General features: G+C 46.2%; 1 protein-coding gene across 2 annotated transcripts; it reads right to left on the bottom strand.

Moving 5' to 3' along the window:
• Window positions 1-1,739: 1,739 nt before the first annotated feature.
• LOC114052664 (nmrA-like family domain-containing protein 1) lies at window positions 1,740-18,095 on the bottom strand. 2 transcript variants are annotated; one of them, XR_003570296.1, is made up of 6 exons: window positions 17,996-18,095; window positions 15,839-16,077; window positions 10,558-10,807; window positions 8,508-8,698; window positions 5,093-5,186; window positions 2,545-2,627 (listed from the first exon to the last, which is right to left on the bottom strand). XR_003570296.1 is itself a non-coding variant. In XM_027875373.1 (5 exons), exons 1-5 carry the CDS (start codon window positions 18,033-18,035, stop codon window positions 2,448-2,450), a joined length of 900 nt encoding a protein of 299 aa, XP_027731174.1. In that variant the 5' UTR covers window positions 18,036-18,095; the 3' UTR covers window positions 1,740-2,447. The 2 variants fall into 2 exon arrangements, 1 of the variants encoding a protein (XP_027731174.1); XM_027875373.1 differs by lacking the exon at window positions 5,093-5,186 and having other exon boundaries at window positions 1,740-2,627.
• Between the last annotated feature and the right edge of the window lie 1,721 nt (window positions 18,096-19,816).

The raw sequence follows: 19,816 nt of genomic DNA, 5'->3' as shown, positions 1-19,816 counted from the left end.
TCCTCTCTACCACAAACACAGCCTCTGAGGTGCCTTCCCACTCAATCTGTGATTCTATGACCCTAAGTCATTTAACCTCCCTGGGCCTCAGTTTCCCCATATATAAAATCAATCAGTTGAGGTGTCTTCAGCTCTGGATCTGGGAGCCTCTTTAGGAATCCAAGGGGAAGGATAATGGTAAAGGAGGAATATGCCTCCTTCCTGATTTGGGGCCAGGCTCAAGGCAGTTTTTTAGGCCTCTAAGAAAAAACTGCAGAAAGGCCTCACTGGGCTAACTACCCCCAGAAATACCCACCTCAGGCAGTCCGAAGGTAATGGAGAGGGGCCAGGAATTCTGACAGCCCTGCACCCAGCAGGGACAAAGGACAAGAGCAGATTCTTTGGCCCTCGGCTGTGTACAGTAGAGCACCTTCTGCTTTTCCCCCTTGGGCGGTATCGGGGTGCACATCCTGGGTGTCAACATTAGCTTTCTCGGTGGATTCTGGCACCTTCATTCTGTACCTTGTGCTAAGGGGAGGGGAAAGCCATACTGTGGCATTCTGGATTCTACCAGTGACAGCAGAGGGCAACAGAGAGCTATGGCAGAGAGACAGTGATGAAATCCACCCAGGTAAGGTTGGAGAGGGAGCCTCAGAGGGCAGGTAAGCAGGTGTGCCCATCGGGCAGGCAGACTGGAGGACTGAAGCTAGGGACACCTCTCACCCTGCTGAGGGAGCAAGTAGAAGAAATGGGATGGGGTGGGGTAGAGCCTGAACAAGTGAGGCTTTAAATCTGGAGTAAAGAAGATTTAGGGACAGCCCAGTAAGACTATATGCCAGGCAACCTGCCAAGCCCTGGGGACCCAAAGACAAGAAAATTTTCACATCCATTTTCAGATCTGATACTAACAACAATCATGTTATGGTGATGATATTTTTTCCACTTAATAGATGGGAAAATTGAGGTTCAGAAAAGAGAATTGACACACCAGAATGAGGTCTCCTGACTCTCAATCCAGTGCTCCATCTGAGGTCAGAGTATCAGGAAATAGGCAGAGAATTACTTTGTAGGCGCTCCCTTGAAAAGGAGCCTCCCATGTGTTTATACTTAGCAACGTCACAAGAGTTAAGGAAAGAACTACATTCAGTGAGATACAGGATTAGGAATACTTGCTTCTATACCCATAATGCTAGGGAAACATCTGCTCCACGCCAGTTGTCTTGGTATTTTCCCGAGTATCCAGTACAGTGCAGGTGTTTAATAAATGAATGAAAAGGCCTTTCTTAAGCACTTACCATGTTCCAAGAATCTTGCTTGTGGAACAGTTGTTGGATGGATGGATGGATGGATGGATGGATGGATGGATGGATGGATGGATGGATGGCTGAATTAATTAATTAGCAGTCCTTTTCTGGCAGGTCAGAGTGTTGTTAGGAAGGACATGGAGACCTTTTGCCAATATAGCATACTCTTCCTCTCTCAAAATCAAGATCAGATGACCTCCAAGGTCCAAACCACGCTTCAGCTGAATGTTAAGAGAAGTAAAAGCTATCAGAAGCCCAGGCTGAGGAAAAAGAGGAGGAGGAGAAGCAAGAAAAGAAAAGAAAGAGGTAGAAGAAGAGAGGAAAAGGAAGAAGAAAAAGGAGAAAGAAGGAGGAAGAGGAGGAGGAGGAGAGGAGGAGAAGAACGAATAACAGATAATATGCTCTTTAATGTTTGTAAAGCATTTTAATGTTTGTAAAGCATTTTACAGACATGAATCTCATCCAAGCCTCACAGCAACCCTGTATACAAGTATAATCATCTCCATTTTACAGATAAACAAACCGATGCTCAAAAAAGGTGAAGCCACTTGTGATCTCAGGGGCAGGATTTGAACTCGAGCCCTCGGCACAGTGGAAAGTGCTCAATCTGGAGTCAGACCTGGGTTCAGGTCCCAGATCCACTACTTATTGCCTGTATGACCTTGGGTCAGTCAGTCCACATCTCTGGGCCTCAGACTACATGACCTCTAAGTCCCTTTCCAGGTCTCAATCTATGATCCCCTGATGACAAATCTAGCCCTTTATCCATCCATCATGCCCCGCTGCCCCTGGGCAAATTGTGTAAATCTATGTAAATTACAACAATATTCGCCATTGATGAGATGACTTCCAGGAATCTCTTCATAATGTAAAGAAATCACTTTCCGCTGGATTGGTTTGAGTCAGTTCAAACTCTTGCCCATCCTAGCTACAAGAGGATCATAGCACGATTTAGATCTGGAAAAGAGCCACCTAGTGCAACCCCCTCATTTTACAGATGGGGAAACTGAGGCCCAGAGAGGTCAAGCAACTGCCTAAGGTCACAGGTTGTAAGTGGCAAAGTCAAGATTTGGACGCAGATCTCCCCGCAAATGAGCACTCTGGCCACGGTGCCACGTTGTCATGGAGGAAGCTGGCCACACCAATGGACCTGAATGCTTCTTCCTACAGGTCCTTGAAGGCCTCTTTGTTCTCTGAGACAAACTGGGAGAAACTCTTGACCTTGGGGTGGAGCTTGTGTGTGAGCTTCACGTCTCTGTCCGGCTTCATGTGATAGAAGCGCATCATGTCAGCTATCTCCTGGGCTCCAGGGAATCCCAGCTTCTCATAAGCTTCTGGGGTGATCTGTGAAGGAAAAGAGAGAGAGACAGAGCAAAGCAGGAAACGTTACTGCCTTACTATCATGTTAGATTTAGGATACACGTTTTTAAAAAGTAAGTTGTATATAATCGACATTTATAGTTTCATATAATTCTCCTTTTCTGTTCTTTGTCTATGGAAATGTTCATCTGCGTCACTGTTTGTTGATAAGGTCATAAGATTATAGATTTGCAAGTGGAGGAGATCTTAGAAGACCTTAAGTCCACATCCATATTTTACAGATGGGGAAACTGAGGCACAGGGTGGTACATTGGCTTGCCCAAAGATGCATAGGGATCACAAGATCGTATCTTTAAAGGGACCTAGAAGAGACCTCAGAAGCCATCTAATCCAACCCTTTCATTTTATAGTTGGGGAAACTGAGCCAGAAGCAACTTGCCCAGTGACACATTTTTTTTTTAAGAAAATTTTAGAAAGAAACATTATTGGCCAAGTTCCAAAAAGTGCCAATTAAAGATTCACACATAGGATTGTTATCAAGCCAAACCCTCATTTGAATCTCGGCTGTGGAAGGGGCCTTCAGGGGGTCATCTGGCCCAGCTCCCACCCAAAGCAAGAATTCCCTCTGTAGACAAGCAGACAAATAGTCATCCAGCCTCCCCTTGAAGACTCTCTGGGGCCTTTTCTCCTCTCCCTCTACTCATGTGCCCTCAACAGTCCATTCTGGCCTCATTATCACAGATTCAACTAGCAGCTCTCCCCAGAAGACACAGATCTGTATTTCCAGCCCTGACCTCTCTCCTGAGCTTTGCTCTCATCTTCACTACCACCACCAGCCCCCCTCTCCCCCCACACCCAATTATCAACTGGTCTTCCCACCAGTGCTTGAGCTCCACAGGTTGAAAAGCGACCCCATTGTGTAACGTCTTCCTAAACCCGAGCCTCTGATTTCCCTCTCTGTCTAGGGAGCTACCATTCCTTCATCCAATCTCCCATCTGCAAAACCTTGTTCTCTTTGACAGTGTTCCCTCAACACTCGCATGGTACTACCTACTAAGCCCTCTTGGTCGTCCCTCACAATGTCCTTGCCCCGGCTCCCTTCTTCTCCATTCCCTCCATCTGGGTAGAGTTCCCTACGATCATTCACCTGGTTCCTGCCATAGCTTCCTCTCTCCTCCTTCCAATCCACTCTTTACTCTGCCGTTTTACATAGATCTAGTCATGTCGTTCTTCTGATCAAAACCCTTCAATGGCTTCCCATTGTCCGCTAAGTAAAGCTCAAAGTCTTTTACCCAGAATTCACAGGCCTCCACAATCTTTCTGAGCCTTATCTGCTATATCGCTCCCCTCTACCTACACCCTGACCCAGCCACACTGGGCTACTCTGCACCTGACATCATGGCATCAGTCCTGGAGTCTGAGAACCTACGTTCAAACAAGTCCTACCTCTGACACTATGGCCTGTGTGACTTTGGACAAATCACTTCATCTCCATGGGCCTCAGTTTCCTCATCTTTGAACCTAATGGCCTCTAAGGTCTCTCCTAGTTCTGGATTAATGACCTTCTGTGCCTATGCTGGCTCTGTTCCTTTTCCCTGGAATGTCCTCCCTACCCCTCTTCTCAGACTCTCTCCTCTTTCCCTCTAGCCATGGAAATAGATTAGAGAGATAGATGAGAGACAGACAGACAGATGAAGAGAAACAGAAAGAGAGAGACAGAAAGGGACAGAGAGAAAGCAAAAGGAAGAAGGGAGCTGGAGAGAGAGAGAAGGGAAGGAGAATGTTTAACATGATTGTACATGTATAACCTATATCAGATTGCTTGCCGTCTTGGGGAAGGGATTGGGGGGAGGAGGGAGAAAATTTTGGAACTCAAAATCTTATAAAAAATGAATGATAAAAACTATCTTTGCATGTAATTGGAAAAAATAAAATACTATTTACAAGAAGGGAAAGAGAAAGAGAAAGAGAAAGGAGGGGGAAAGAGAGAGAGAGAGAGAAAGGAGAAGGGGTACACAGAGACAGAGAGAGAAAGAGGCAGACAGACACAGACAGAGACAGAGAGAGAGAGATTTACTAAGCACTTACTATATATATGAGGCACTGTGCTAAGTGCTAAGGATGCAATCATTAGCCAACAAGATAATCCCTGCCCTTAAAGAGATTACATCGTAATAGGGGGAGATGGTGCATAATGGGAAGCCCCACTCCTCTTTAGGGCTCATCACTCCACCTGGGCCCCTGCTCCTCCCCCCTCCTGCTTCCCCCAGAATCTTTCCCAGAATCCATCCCTCCTTCCTCGGGCATCTTCAGTCCCTCCCTCTCTGCTGGTTTCTTCCGCCTGGTGGCAAACCTGCTCAGGCACGCTCTCCAGTCCTGCCCTCTTTCTACGTCTTCCAGCTCGTCCCTCCTCCCATCTGCCTCCTCCTTCACCGATGAAGTCCTAGCAAAGCTGTCCCACACGAAGCCTGCATTGCCTCGTCCCCTACCTGTGGTCCGGCCTCTGCTCTCGCCGAGGTCTCCAGTGACTTCCTAGTCCCCAGACTCAATGCCCTCCATTCATCGTTGGCCCAGTTTAGGATCCTAGAGATAATGACACAAGGAGCCTTAGAGGGCATCTAAGAAAACCCCCTCATTTTGCAGATTTGGAAACTGAGGCCTCAGAAGGCTCTGTTCCTTCCTTTGACACTTCCTGCGTGACCTCAGGGCCTCAGTTTTCTCTTCTGTAAAATGAGAGGGTTGGACAATGTAGACTGTAAGGTCCCGTGCAGTTTCATATCCATGATTCATATCCCAAGGCCTCAATTTCCCCATCTGTAAAACAAGGGGGTTGGATTAGATGGCCTTTGAGATCCCTTTCCAAATGTAGAGTTCTGATCCTTTTACAAAACAAATCATTGTTCTGTAATGCAAAAAGGCTGGGAAAGGCCATTCATTTGCCTTTTGCAGCGGCTCCAGCTGCTTATTAATAAGACACTGCTTGCATTGGCCTCCTCTCCAGATCACAACCAAATCAGCCAATGGCCTTAGTGGTTCCTGGGTGCCCAGTACTGGGGGGTGAAGAAACCCTATGGAGGATACAATCCGCTGTCAGTATACGGACGATGTCTGAAGCCTGAAGAGACAACGGGAAATGGACCCTTCAGGGAAAGAACAGCTGGGCAGGGCGGGAGATGCGAGCCCTGAGTTAAAGGCTCAGGCTGCTGGAGAAGCCTGGAGGACGGAAGGAGGAGAAGGCTTATGGGAGGCAGACGGGGTCCACCTCCTGCAGCCAGGCAGGTGGCATTCTGTCAACGGGTAGACTGCCATGCTTCACATCAAAATGTGAGATTCTCTTTTCAGGTTTGTGCCCAAAGAGGCAATGTTTCGGAGAGGGAAGGATCTTCCTTTGGAGGCAGGAGACCTGGGTTTGAATTTTACCCCACCACTTAGGATCTCAGCTCTGGAGCTATAAGGGACCTCAAAAGCCGGAGTCTGACCTCCCCCCATTTTGTGGCCCAGAAGGTTTAATGACGTAGAATATTGAAATCTGAGAGCTTGAGCTCCCAGGGACTTCAGAGGCCTGGTTCAACCCCCTCATTTTAGAAAAGAGGAAACTAAGGCCCAGAGATGTTTCACAGGCTCGTAAACCCAGAGCTGGAAGAGATCTTTGTTGTTGTTCAGTCGTGTCTGACTGTCTGTGACCCCATTTGGGGTTTGCTTAGCAGAGATGTTGAAGTGGTTGGCCATTTCCTCTTCCAGCTCATTTTACAGATGAGGAAACTGAGGCAAACAGGGGTAACTGACTTGCCCAGGGTCAGTGTCTGAGGCCAAATTTGAACTCAGAAAGCTGAGTCTTCTTAACTCCAGGCCCTGCATTCTATCCACCGTGCCACCAGCTGCCCCACAGGATACCTTAGAGACCACCTAGTCCAATCTCCTCATTTTACAGAGGAGTAAACTGAGGCCCCAAAAGGTAAAGTTACTTTCCCCAGGTCTCACAGAGAGTTAAGTGGCAGAGGAGGGATTTGAACTCAGAGCTATGACTCCAAGTTCTTCATTCTCTGTCACACTGCCTTTCCATTTGCCATCTCTGTGACCACTGGCCTTCCCTATGCTTTAATTCCTTCATCTGCAATATGGAGATAACATGCCTTGCACTAACGGACCTTGTAAGCCTCGAAGAAGTGAGAGCCATGCTCCTTGACTCACTTGTCTATGCACAGTTGCCTCCAGGTCTCTGCTGAGGCAAGGCTAGTCTTCCAGAAGGGCTCAGCAGAAGAGCCTAAAAGGAGTCACATCTTTCCTCGCCATTTCTAGGTGGGTAGACTAGCCCATACACCAGAAGGAATTTTAAATGGCAGACCAGAGGCTGGCTCACTGCTGGGGTTGGGGCGCCACCATGTGGCCAGTCCCTCAAACCTTTTAAAACTAAAGTTACTGTTCATTGTTTAAAATCCAAATTCTGACAATTCAGCCTTTGGGATCCTTATGTGATCACAGAATTAGAAGGGACTCTGTATATGATGGGATCCAGCCCTACGGCCCGTGGTTATCACAAAGGCCTATATCAGGTAATCACAGCCTGGGAGACACCCACAGCAGTAAGTAGTCTGACCATTTTACTCTTCCACTCAAAAAGCCCCCAAAAGCCTTGTGCTTCTGTCATTCAGGCATGTCTGACTCTTTGTGACCCCATGGACCATGGGAGGCCAAGCCCTTCTATCTTCCACTGTCTCCCAAAGACTGTCCACGCTCATGTTCATTGCTTCCATCCTCTACCGTCCCCTTCTCCTTTTGCCTTCAGTCTTTCCCAACATCAGGTTTTGTTTTTGTCTTTGTTTTTTTCCCATGAGTCCCATCTTCTCATGATGTGGCCAAAGTATTGAAGCTTCCTTACTGCCCCTAAAATAAAATGCACACTCCTCTGTTGGTCACTTAAAGTCCTTCATGCTCTGGTTCCAGCCAACCCAGCTAGGCTTAACATTCCAGCTCCCACATAGGTATAGCCACCCAAGTCTGGAATGAATGAATGAATGCATGTGTAAATGCATGAGCCAATGAATAAATGAATGAATGGAGTGAGTGAAGGAAGGAAGGAATGCAAAAATGCATGCATGAATGAATGAATGCATACATGGATGAGTGAGTGAATAAATAAATTAAAAAGATGTAAGTAAACGCCCACCATATGCCAGGTGCTATGCTAAGCTCTGGAATGCAAAGAAAGGCAAAAAAAAAAAAATAGTTCCTGCCCTCAAGGAGCTCACAATCTAATGGGGGGGGTGGGCAATGAGCAAACAAATATATACAAACAAGCTATGTACAAAATAAATAAAGAAGTAAATAAGAGAGAGAAAGCACCAGAATTAAGAGCAGCTGGGGTAGGCTTCCTACAGAAGATGAGACTTTAGTTGAGACTTAAAGGAAGCCAATAGGTGGAGATGACAAGGAAGAGTATTCCAGACATGGCGGACAGCCAGAGAAAATGTCTAGAGCTGAGAGATGGAGGGTCTTGTTCATGGAACAGCCAAGACGCCAGGAAGGCTGATCAAAGGGTACATGGGCTGAGGGTTATAAGGCGTAAAAAGACCAGAAAGATGAGAGGTGGAATAGGTTGTGGAGGTGGGTCAAATCACCCAACCTCTCTCAGTTTCCTCATCTGTAAAATGGGGGATACTATAGCATCTGCCTCACAGAGTCACTGTCAGGCTCAAATGAGATCATATATGTAAAGTACTTAGTGAATCTTAAATCGTGATATAAATGTTAGCTATTATTAATTCTTACAGTGCAAGGATTCTTCCCCATTTCTGTCCCCACCCACAGGGACTTTCCCAGAATTCCCGGGTGAAACCGAAGCCTCCCCTGAAACATCAGAAAAGGGTTCACAATCACTGTCCTTTCTGCCCTGTCAAGGCTCACCTTGGAGTCTTTAAACACTTTGCCCAAGGTCTTGGACAGGATGTCCGCATACTGTTGAATTGTCAGGGCTTCTGCGCTGAGACCCACGGCCTTGCTCAGGAACTCTTCTGGGGATCGGAAGACGCTAGCGACCACTGGTCCAACGTCAGCAACGGAGATGCCATCCATGGGGATGTCCTTCATAGGCAACACTGGCCAACATGGAAGAACAATCAGTTACAACAGACCCTCCCACGGCAGGTTCCTCCCAGATCCCGCTGGCCATTCAAATGCAGTGTGAGCTGGATCACAATAAGTGGTGAAAAGCCGCACCCAGGTGGGACCGCACAATCCATCAATGAGCATTTGTTTATCGCTATGTGGGGCAGTAGCTGTGTTAGGCCCTTAGGTTGCATGGACAAAAGCCTGGAAGCCTCTGCCTCCAGGGACCAGGCGCTCTATTGGAAGAAACAACCCATGCACAAAATAAATGTGAGGGTAATTGGTGGGGTCCGTGGGGGCACGAGCACCTGAGGGGGACCAGAGGAAGTGGTCCCTGAGCTAAGCTTTAAAATGAACTAGAGTCTAAGAGGCAGAGAGAAGAAGGGAGTTCATCCCAGGCGTGGGGGAGAGAGAGTCCATGCAAAGGGAAAATGACCCCCCAGAAACCTTTGACTTTTTCAGGTCCAATCTCTCTGGCCACAGGCTGGCTGTGTTCTAGAGCTCGTCTATAGAAGGAAGTGTGGTAAAAGGGAAAGATACTGCCTCTGGAGTCAGAGGACCTGAGTTCAAATCTCAGATGCTGGGCAAGTGCCTTTAGCATCCTGGGCCTCAATTTTCTCCCATGTAAAATTGGGGTGAGGGGGAGTGGACCAGATGGCCCCTGGGATCCCTTTCAGCTCTATCTAGTTTCTCCAACCAGCCCTTTCTTTGAAGCCCCCATTACGGGGAAATCTTCCTTACAGCCTGGCTCATGGGTGCTCTCCACCCTGCCCCACCTGTGACGTCAGAGGCGGGAAGCTCATCATCAATCCTGAGTGAGACCCTGTCAAATACCTGGACTAATTCCATATCAGGACACAAGTCTGTCGTTCCTCTTGTCGCCTCCATTAGAACATCAGGCCCTAAAGGGCAGCAATTTGGGGGGTAAGGCCTTCGTCTTTGTACCCACAGGACTTAGCACAGGCATGGGGGCTAGCTTATTAGCATTCATAGATCAATATACTTATAGATTAGCAATTATAGATTGATTTGATACAGCGCACTCTTAAAAAATTCTTATTGACTGATTAGAGACTGCTTTGGAATCTCCACAGTCTGGAAGTTCCTGAAGCCTGGGGTAGCCCAGGAAACTGTAGCAGATCATTCACATATTCATTCATTCAAAAATATTTACTAAGCCAAGTGCTGAGCACCCTGTCCTGGCTCCCTTCTGCTTTGAGTGACCTCAGGCTGAGGTCAGCTGCTGGTCATAGAATCTTAGGATCCCAGATCTTGACGTGAAAGGGACCCCTGAGGCCAACCCCACTCGTTTTACAGAAGAGGAAACAGAGGCACAGGGAGCTTAAGTGACTTAGAAGGAGTGACTTAGAACCAGAGGCCCTCAAGTTCAACTCCCTCATTTTACAGATGGAGAAACTGAGGGCCAGGAGGTTAAGTGACCTGCCACAGTCACATGGATAGGCAGGATTTGAACCTAGGTCCTCAGACCCCAAATCCAGGGCTCTTTCCACTACGGGACACTGTCTCCCGTGTGTTTTATTCATCTTTGCACCTCCCTCCCTCACCCCACCAGGACCTTGCATGGGATCAGAGACTAGAAGGGATCCAGAAGGGACCCCAGAGGGGGTGATGAAGTGATGAGACTTGCCTAAGGTCATACAGCCAGCAAGTGTCCGGTAGATTCTGAATCCAAGGCTTTCAGAGTCCAAATGCAGCCCTCTATCCACTAACAATCACACTGCCTCTCAGTCAATATTGAATGAATGAATGAATGAATGAATGAATGAATGAATGAATGATGGCACAACATTGATCCCTGCCACCTCTCCACAGCCATTTTCTAACATACACAAATTGTAGTAGTCGCCATCAGATGCCTTCACGGGCTTCCAGATGTTTAGAAAGTTTTCATAGTATGCAGCTACCCTGACGCTGGTCATGGGCACGCCAAGATTCCAGAAGTATTCTTCCACTTCTCCTTTGCCATCAAAGTGCGGCACCTCCAGTTTCCCTTTGGTCAACTTCCTGACATTCTCCAGGCCACTGTATACCACGTGCTTCAAGCCCAGCTCTTTACTGGCATCGGCTACTATTTTCCCCTGTGAACCAAAAATATGAAAATAGAAGGAATTTTCCATTGCTTTTATTCTAATTCCTTTTTTTTCACTTTTCAAAGTTATTGTTTTCATATCTATTCCCTGATTATTATCATCCTCACGAAACCCCACCAAATAAGATATAGTAAGAGTAATAACTAAATAAAAGCGGCAACGATGTGGCAATTGGAGACAGTTCAAGTCGCCTCCGATGTGTCTTGGCTGGGAACCCTGGGCGGGGCATTCACTTTCTCATCGCCCCAGGCAGTTAACTCCGGAAGACTATTATGACTATTATAAAGTTGGGAGCAGGTGCACATCTGCACTGGTGGAGTTCCTCCTGGGCCAACGAAATACCAGGTCCGAGCCCTATCCCAATGGGGGCCACGGGAAACCCAACAGGAAGAGGTGAAGGGAGGGAGGGAGGAAGAAGCAGAAAACTGAAAACCTAAGAAAAAGCTCGAGTCAACAAATATGGCAATGAATGTCTTATTTGAATTCGCCTCGCATAATTCTATTGGGCTAGAACTAATGACCATATTTTATATAAGTATGACTTCAGATACTATGAATTTGAATACATGAGTTACTTTAGGGAATTCATTATTTGAACTAATCGAGACCTCGAAGTACTCCACCCACGAAAGGGTGCTAGACTTTTTTTTGGGGGGGGGGAGCAGGGAATAAAGATTCATAAGACTTAGTACCAGCCTTCGCAGAGCTTTCAGATTAGTAATTCAGAGACCTCCTGACTGCTCTCTCCCAAAGGAGCTTGGTAAAGGGGTTGGAGGAGGGAGAGAAGGGTACAAGCATTTATTAAGCACTTACTTTGTACCCAGCAATGTGCTAATGAAAATGGTCTGACTGATGGATGACAGCATCATTCACAAAATAGTCCACCTCTCTGTAGCACTTTGAGGTTTATGAACGTCAGCCTGGCTGACCTCGGAACCAGGAGAAACTGGGTTCGAGACCCACCTCTGACATCTCCAGGTTGTGAGCCCCTGATTTTCATCACTTAACCTCCGAGTGTTCTGGGCAATTCTCACGGACTACAGATGGCAAAGAAGCCTCCAACCTGAAGTGACCCAGGGAGTTTCCTCCTGTGGGCCATCGAGAGGCTGATGAAGTCGTGCCCGATTCCTGTGACTTTTCCTTAAAGGTTCACCAAACAGCTTCCTCACCACAACAACCCTGCCAGCGTCTCATTCTTATTAACAAGAAGGAACTGGTTGCTAGGATGTGATGGGAGCCTTGGGGAGAAATAATTACCCTTAGAAGCTGTGATGGAGAAGGAGAAAAGCCAGGCAGGGTGAGTCATGCAACCCAGATTTGAAGAGAGCCGATTTCAAAGGATTTGGAGAAAGGACTGGTAGGATTCAGGATTCAGGCAGTGGCAAAGTGTGTAGTGTGCCATACTGGGAGTCAGAAAGACCTGACTGAGTTCAAAACTTGCCTCAGCCACTTACTAGCTATGTGATCCTGGGCAGGTTGATTGGCCTTTCTCAGCCTCAGTTTCCTCATTTGTAAAATGGAGAAAGAAATAACAGCACCTACTCTACCTCCTAGGGTTGTTATGAGGATCAAAGGAGATAACACAGAGGACTTTGGAAGCCTTAATGTAAAGAGAAATGCCAGCTATGACTGTCATTACTACATGGTTCAAATCCTTCCTCAGATGCTGGCTGTCTTGTACGACTTGGAGCACACTTCTGTCCTCAGTTTCCTCCTCTGTAAAATTCCTCTCTGCCCCAAAGGTATGACCCCACGATCCTAAGTCAGCCCACACTAGAGGCCTTTGTGCAAAAGGGAAGCGACCCCTCCTCCGATTGGTTGTAAATGACACAGACTGGACTAAATCACTCCTAGGGTTCCTGCCAACTCAGACGTTGGGATTATTAGCCCCATTTTACAGATGAGGAAACTGAATCTGAGAAATTAAATGACTTGCCCAAGATCACACCACTAGAAAATATCAGAGCACATGTTTGTACCCTGTTCCACCTTGGGCAAGTCACTTCGTTTCCTTGGGCCTCCGTTTCATCTGTAAAATGGGGGGATTGGACCAGATGGCTTCTGGGGTCCCTTCCAGATCTAGAACCAGGCTTCTTTTTCTAGGACAGCTCCCAGTCTTCAGGAGGGACACACTTTCAGAGTCTGTGGGCTTTGCACAAGGCCTGTGGGCCTTTTCCTCTGAGCAAGGGCACCAACTTGATTGTAAGGATTCCTCAGTTTCCCTTTAACTAACGATGAAGGTGAGGATTGGACCCGTGAAGATGTTGATTGCAGGAAATTCCCTCTTTCAGGGTCAGTTTCTGGCACTTTCTCTGCAATTTATTGTCTAAGGTAGTTTCCTAGGGCGCTGGGAGGCCTGGTCTTCTGGGCTTCTAGGCCAACTCTCTACCAACCACAGCAGGGCAGCCTGTAGCTACTTAAAGACTTTTTAAAAAAAACTATTCAAGGTAACTAAGATAAACGACTCGAGAGCAAGTGTTCTCTTTTTTGTGTGTCTTCAGCCTCTTGGAAAGGCTGGGGAAGCCTAGGGGCCCCTTCTCAGAATCATGTTTAAAATAATCTAAGGATATGCTACATTTCAGTTAGAGGCTAGTGAAAATACAGATGCCATTTCTCCCTCTGCTGGGCATAAATGAGGTATTATTCTACTCCATTTTCTGATCCCTTCACTCAAGCCAAGACTCGCACTTCTGGACCCTAGATGAATAGAGACTCCATCTTGAGTAGCTCTCTCTCTCTCTTGCGCATAATCACAAGTGACACAGGATTTTGGGAGGGGCTGGATCCCAAGCAGAGTCCTATGGGATATTTCTAATCATTCATGTAATTCTTGACCCAAAGTCCCCTAAAGCCCTCCAAGATTGGGCACACCAGACCTGGGAACTGATCTAGGTATATTTTTTTTCTTATTTCTTACTTATTGTGCTTCTACCTGGAGTTTGCTCCAAGGAATCCAAATATAACTTAGACATAGCTAAGGTTCAGCTTTCCCTAAATGTGGGTAATAGCATCAACAGTTCCCACATAAGAACTCAAGATAATAAATTCACATTAAGCCTTTATCTCACTCCAAGTGAAATCTCTCCATTCCACAAAGTTCTACATAGAGAGAGTGAGAGAGAACAGATAGAGAAATGACATATAGAGATAAAGAGATAGATGGATAGATGATAGATGGATAAACAAAGAGACAGAGAGATGACAGATAAATAGATAATAGATGAGAGACAGAAAGACAGAGATAGAGACAGAGAGACAGAGATATACAGAGGGGAGGGAGGGAGAGAGAGAGAGAGAGACTCGTGCTGCCACTTTCTGGGTTAGGCTTTTTGAAAAGGGAAATACTTTTGGGACCTTCTAGACAGCAATCCCCTTTCCCACTGGACTTGCATTGTCTGTAATAGAGGGGTGGCAAGGTCCTTTTCTCTTGCTTCCCCAAATCATGAGCCCCCTTCATTGATCCTCCAGCCACAGAGGCCACATGGGTAAACCGATTCTTCTTTTTCCCAGAGGTAAAGTTACCCAGGAGTTATCCTCCCTTCTCTAAAAGACCAATACTCTGAGTACTTGAACTTGGGCTCATTCATGAGGCAACTCTCATGGCTGGTGGTGCCAACAAATTTTCCCTCTATGGGCAGAAGACTAGATTCTGGGACAACGATGCCTAGAAGATTTGAAATCCCTCCTCTTCTGCACAGTAGATTGGGTTGTTCGAGAAGGAACCAGCTCTTTATAGCAGCTCTTTTCTGGGGGTAAAGAATTAGAAGTTGGGGGAAGCCCATCCCCATCGATTAGGGAATGGCTGAACAAATTGTGGTATATGATTATGAAGAAATACTATTGTACTATAAGAAATGATGAGCAGGATGTTCTCAGGAAAACCTGGAAAGACTTAGATGAGTGATGCTAAGTGAAATGTGCTGTGTACAAAGTAACAGCAATACTGTAAGATGGTAGCTGTGAATGACTTAGCTATTCTCAGCAATACAACCATCCAAGATAACTCTAAAGGACTTGATGATGAAAAATGCTATCCATCTCCAGAGAAAGAACTGATGGTATCTGAATACAGATTGAAGCACACTTTTTTTACTTTATTTTTCTTGAGTTTTTTTTTGTCTGTTTTCTTTCACAACATGACGATTAGGGATATGTTTTGCATGACTGCACATGTAGTGTGTAGTCCTATATCAAATCGCTTGCTTCCCAATGAAGGCAGGGGAAGGGGTGGGGAGGAAGGAAAGGAGAGAATTTGGAACTCAAAATTTAAAAACAAATGTTAAGAATTGTTTTACATGTAACTGGGGAAAAATAAAAGCTTTAAAAAAATGAATGACCTAGCTCCCTTCTCAGGCCAAGTGGGCAGGTACACACTGCATCCACCATGTGTTCTTGTAGGGACTCTCTCAGAGCCCCAGTCACCGCCATCTCTTAGGCTGGGGAAATCCATTCTTAGGCACTTTCCTCTTTGGCTACACTAAGTACACGTTGATTCCAGTCTTGTGATTGTACTGAAAGTCCCCATCAATGCTCCCAGTGGAGTAGGGAAAAAAGAGAAATCCCTTCTCCTATGCCATATAGTAACACTCTGCCATCCAAGAAAAAAGCAAAAGGGACAACAGTAGTCTGTCTTCCTACCACTCTTACTTACAGGCCAGTACAAAGGATTTAGAATAAGACCATCCTCATGAGTCCCAGCCGGTCAACGGTCCTGGGAGCAGCCCCAATCATTGGGAACCAATCAGGAGTCAGAACTTGTCCTTTCCAGGTACCAGTGCACTTGTATACTCTATGGGGAGAGATACGCTAAACAGGTTGGAATCCTGACTTATCAACACTCCCTTGTTCTGATTGGAATGAGAAGCATCAACTTTGGGCACAAGACAGTGAAGTCTGGAGAGTTTACAAGAGTAGATTGTACTCTTACTGGGGCATGAGGCCACCTGCTCTTCAGCACCGGACAGCAGCTGCCCAAGCTCTAGAACCCCTTCCTTTGATAGACATACACCTATTCCCTACCTGCTGCACTTCCTTCTCCTTGCTGAAGTCATTCCAGTAGCTGGTCACCAGGAAGGCACCATAGGCGCCTTTTAATGCTCCCTTCACAGCCTCTTGGTCATTCAGGTCGCACTTTACCACTTCAGCTCCCAGGTCTTGTAGAACCAGGGCAGCAGGTCTGGTCACATCCCGAGTCAATGCTCTTACAGAAAAGTCTTTGCCTTCCAAAATGGCTCTAGCAACAGAACCACCCTGAGAACCTGATAAGGAAGAAAATCAATTTTAAAAGTAGTAAATGCCTTGAGAAATGACTGAATAAATGTGTATACATATATGTGTGCGTATGTATATATATATGTGTATATATATGTTGTGTGCAGCAGCAGCCTACAGTCTCTGCTCTGGTAATGACTTCATTTCGTGGGCCTTCTATTCCCCTCCTGCTAAGCTCCAGCAATGTTTATGGAGCAATATTGAGTGCGTTGGGAAATGTTTAATAACCAGGCTGGGTGGGGTGGGGTGGAGAGTGTACACACCCCACATTTCAAACTTTTAATCTGCCTTGTTAGTATCTTTTCCACCACTTTCTTAAGTCTAAAACAATAAATCAAGCCCTGATTTATTATAGCAGGCACTGATTTCTGAGGTGTGATCATTGACACTGAAAATTTCACAATCTCTTCTGCTGCAGGATGAAGTTGATTATACCACCAAATCCTGCTAAGATGCTGGGCCACTAGGTGTTAGTTGATGAGGTAGGACACCTGGGAATTGGGAGGGCAGGGTACGTATTTAAATTCCAGATTCAAAAATTAAGAGCTTGACGACGCAATGAAATCAAAACAGCTGTGAGTTGTTGATGCTGTAATTTGCTGAAAGGGCCCCTTGGAGCCTTCTTTTTTCTCATGCTATTCTGGCACTTCTAGTTCTCACCCAGGACACTCTGTTTGCTCGCCTACTGGGTCAGAGACTTCTTGCCATCTTCCGGGACCCACATAAACAGCATTGCTGTCTCTTAGTAATCACCATTTCCTTTGCCAAAAACACACAGACCATGCCATTAAAACCAGGTTCAAGAATTTTACCAAGAGAAAAAATCCAGCTCTCTGGCCTATCATTTGTGGAATCCCTCCAGCTGGGCCTACAGTCAGGAAGACCCAAGTTTGAATCGTCCTCAGATACTTACTAGCTAGGTGATCCTGGGCAAGTCACTTTGCTTCTGTTTGCCTTAGTTTCCTCAACTGTAAAATAACCTCTAAGTTCCCTTTCTACTCTAAATCTATATCAATCTCTTGAGGAAGGTACTACTCTTATCATTTTTATATTAGAGATGAGGAAACTGAGGCTTGGAGAGATTGGGACTTTCCCAACAGATTATTTATGTCCGAGGTGGGATTTAAACCCAGATCTTTCTGTCTCTACATCCAACACTCTATCCACTACTCCACACTGCCTCTTGTAGCTTCTTGTCAGAAGAATACATTTTCTAGCTCTTCCCATTCACCCCAAACCCCCACATAGGCATTTTCTTATCCCTCTTCCAACTAAGAAAATGAAGGGAAGGAGAGAATTGAAGACACAGTCTACCTTAGAAAATAAAGCACAGGTTTACACAAGCCAAGGCATGACCTAGAAAAGTAAATAAATAAAGGGAGAAAAATACAATAGGGAAACTCTTTCCAAGAACATTTCCTGAAATCGAATCAAATTACATTCTCCTTCTTGCTGCCAACACAAGAAATTCAAGTGGATTCTTTTGTTAAAGGTCCCTGGAAGAATCACAGATTGAAAACTGAAAGGGAACTGAGAGATCAATGAGTCTATCTCCCCTCATTGGATAGATGAGGAAATTGAGGTACAACTCTTAAACACTTGCCCAAGGTTGAACAGGGACATCTAGTCCAACCCCCTCCCATTTTACAAGTGAAGTGAGATGCAAAGGTTAAGAGGCTTGCCCAAGGTCATACAAGTATTAAGTAGCAGAGGAAAGATTTGAACCCAGGTCCTGTGCCTCCTGTGCTCCATCTGCCTCTGTTCTTTACATACACCATGCTCCTACAGTCATTCAATGATAGACAGCCTAAGCCTAACTACACTGGAGGAAAGTGTGGACAGTCAGAAGCATGAGTAAAATCTTCAGACAACCTTCCCCCATTGGAAAAAGGAAGTCCTTTTTACCTGTTGCCCCAAACACAACGATGGCTTTCTTGCCTGCCATGTTCCTGAGCCTCGAATCAGTGGAAGGATGGTCTGTGAGAAGGTTTGCCCCTATCCAGCTTCAGCACCAGACTGGAGAGTCCTGCCTTTCACCTCAGTGTATATCAGGACTCAGATTGCCCCGCCCTATCTTGCCCTGTTCCCAAACAGAACAGAATAAGAGAGATGAGGTGTATTTCTGACTCACCATGACACTGCGGTTTTCTGCAGTAATTAACAGTGGAAAGAAAGCTGGACCTAGAGTCAGGAGACACCTGGGTTTGAATCCCACCACTGATACTTAACTGTGTCACCCTGGGCAAGTCAATCAACCTGGGTGAGCTTCATTTTTCTCACCTTAAGTGTGAGCGAACATACTTGTAGATATAACTAAGGCAAGGTGATGGAGGCTTTTCACTAGGGCTCCCAAATCCAGGGAGCACAGAAAGTACTATACTCCTTGAAACGAGTAGAAATAACTGAGCTTAGCACCTAGTTTGCAAACGTTGGTTAAAATGGGAAATTATCTCGTGGTAGGGTAGAGGTGGAAAAGTGAAAGAATGCTGGGCCTGGAGTCAGGAAGACCTGAATTCAAATGCTGCCTCAGACACTTTACCAACTATATGACCCTGGGCAAGTCACTTAACCCTGCTTGCCTCAGTTTCCTCATCTGTAAAATGAGCTGGAAAAGGAAATGGCAAATCACTCCAGTACCTTTGCCAGGAAAGCCCAAATGGGGTCCTGAAGAGTCAGATGTGACTGAACCAACTGAACAACAACACAACTCTGAGAATTTAGGCAGAACTGGTGATTTTGGCAGCAGTGAGCGCTCCTTCCACCAGGGAACCTTAAGGTTCATTCCAACCTTAAGGACTACCTTGAGGACCAGAGAAGTTGACTGAGGTCCCACAGTCAGGAGGTAGAAGGACTTACTGACTCCGCCCTCAAGTACCAGACGCAGGACGATCCTACAGTGTCCAGACTGCTTAATGCCAATGCGCTCTAACTCACCCAATCTTTTTCACATCACCTGGCACCTCAACCCAGTTTGCTGGCCTCAGTCTTGTCTAGCCTGCTTCTTGATTCCATATGGCTGGTTTCTCTTTCTTTCGCTGTTGGGGCCCCCATCGATGGCCAACTCTAGCTCCCAACCAACCCTCCCTTTTCTTGGAAAGGCTTCCGCTTTGCCTAAGAGGAAGCATGGTGTTGTTTGTTCCTCATTTCAAAGACATCATGAAGTCACGTCTTGACTTTTGAATGAACTGGATTTAAGAGAGGCACTGGTGCACAAAGTCATCAGTTCCATTCTCTTCTCCAGAGTCATCCAAGTCCAGTGTCAAGACAAAAGTCCAGTTATGGCCCAGGATGCAGTGGGTGACCTTGGCCTTTCTAAATTAAGGTCTTTCAGAGGTGGAGCCAAGATGGCGGAGGGAAAGCAGTGACTTGCTTGAGCTCTCCCCCAAACCCTTCCAAATACCTGTAAAAAATGGCTCTAAACAAATCCTAGAGCAGCAGAACCCACAAAAAGACAGAGCGAAACAAATTTCCAGCCCAAGACAACCTGGATGGTTGATCAGAAAGGTGTATCGCGCCGGGAGGGGAGAGGAGCGCAATTTGGCATGGGCGCAGGCCTCAGAGGGCTGAATCAAAGGCAGCTGTGACAGTTTCCAGACTTCTCAACCCACAAACACCAAAGACAACTTAAAAGGTCAGTGGGAAAAGCCTGTAACTACGGTGAGAGAGAAGCTAGGTCTCAGCCACAAGTCCCAAGCACAGGCCACAGCTGCCTCCTGAGGTCCCGGT

Source organism: Vombatus ursinus, unplaced genomic scaffold (assembly GCF_900497805.2).
Source record: "Vombatus ursinus unplaced genomic scaffold, bare-nosed wombat genome assembly UNPS02014808.1, whole genome shotgun sequence".
Classification (NCBI taxonomy): domain Eukaryota; kingdom Metazoa; phylum Chordata; class Mammalia; order Diprotodontia; family Vombatidae; genus Vombatus; species Vombatus ursinus.
The sequence above is the reverse complement of the archived record's forward strand: the minus strand, read 5'-3'. Positions and strand labels throughout refer to the sequence as shown.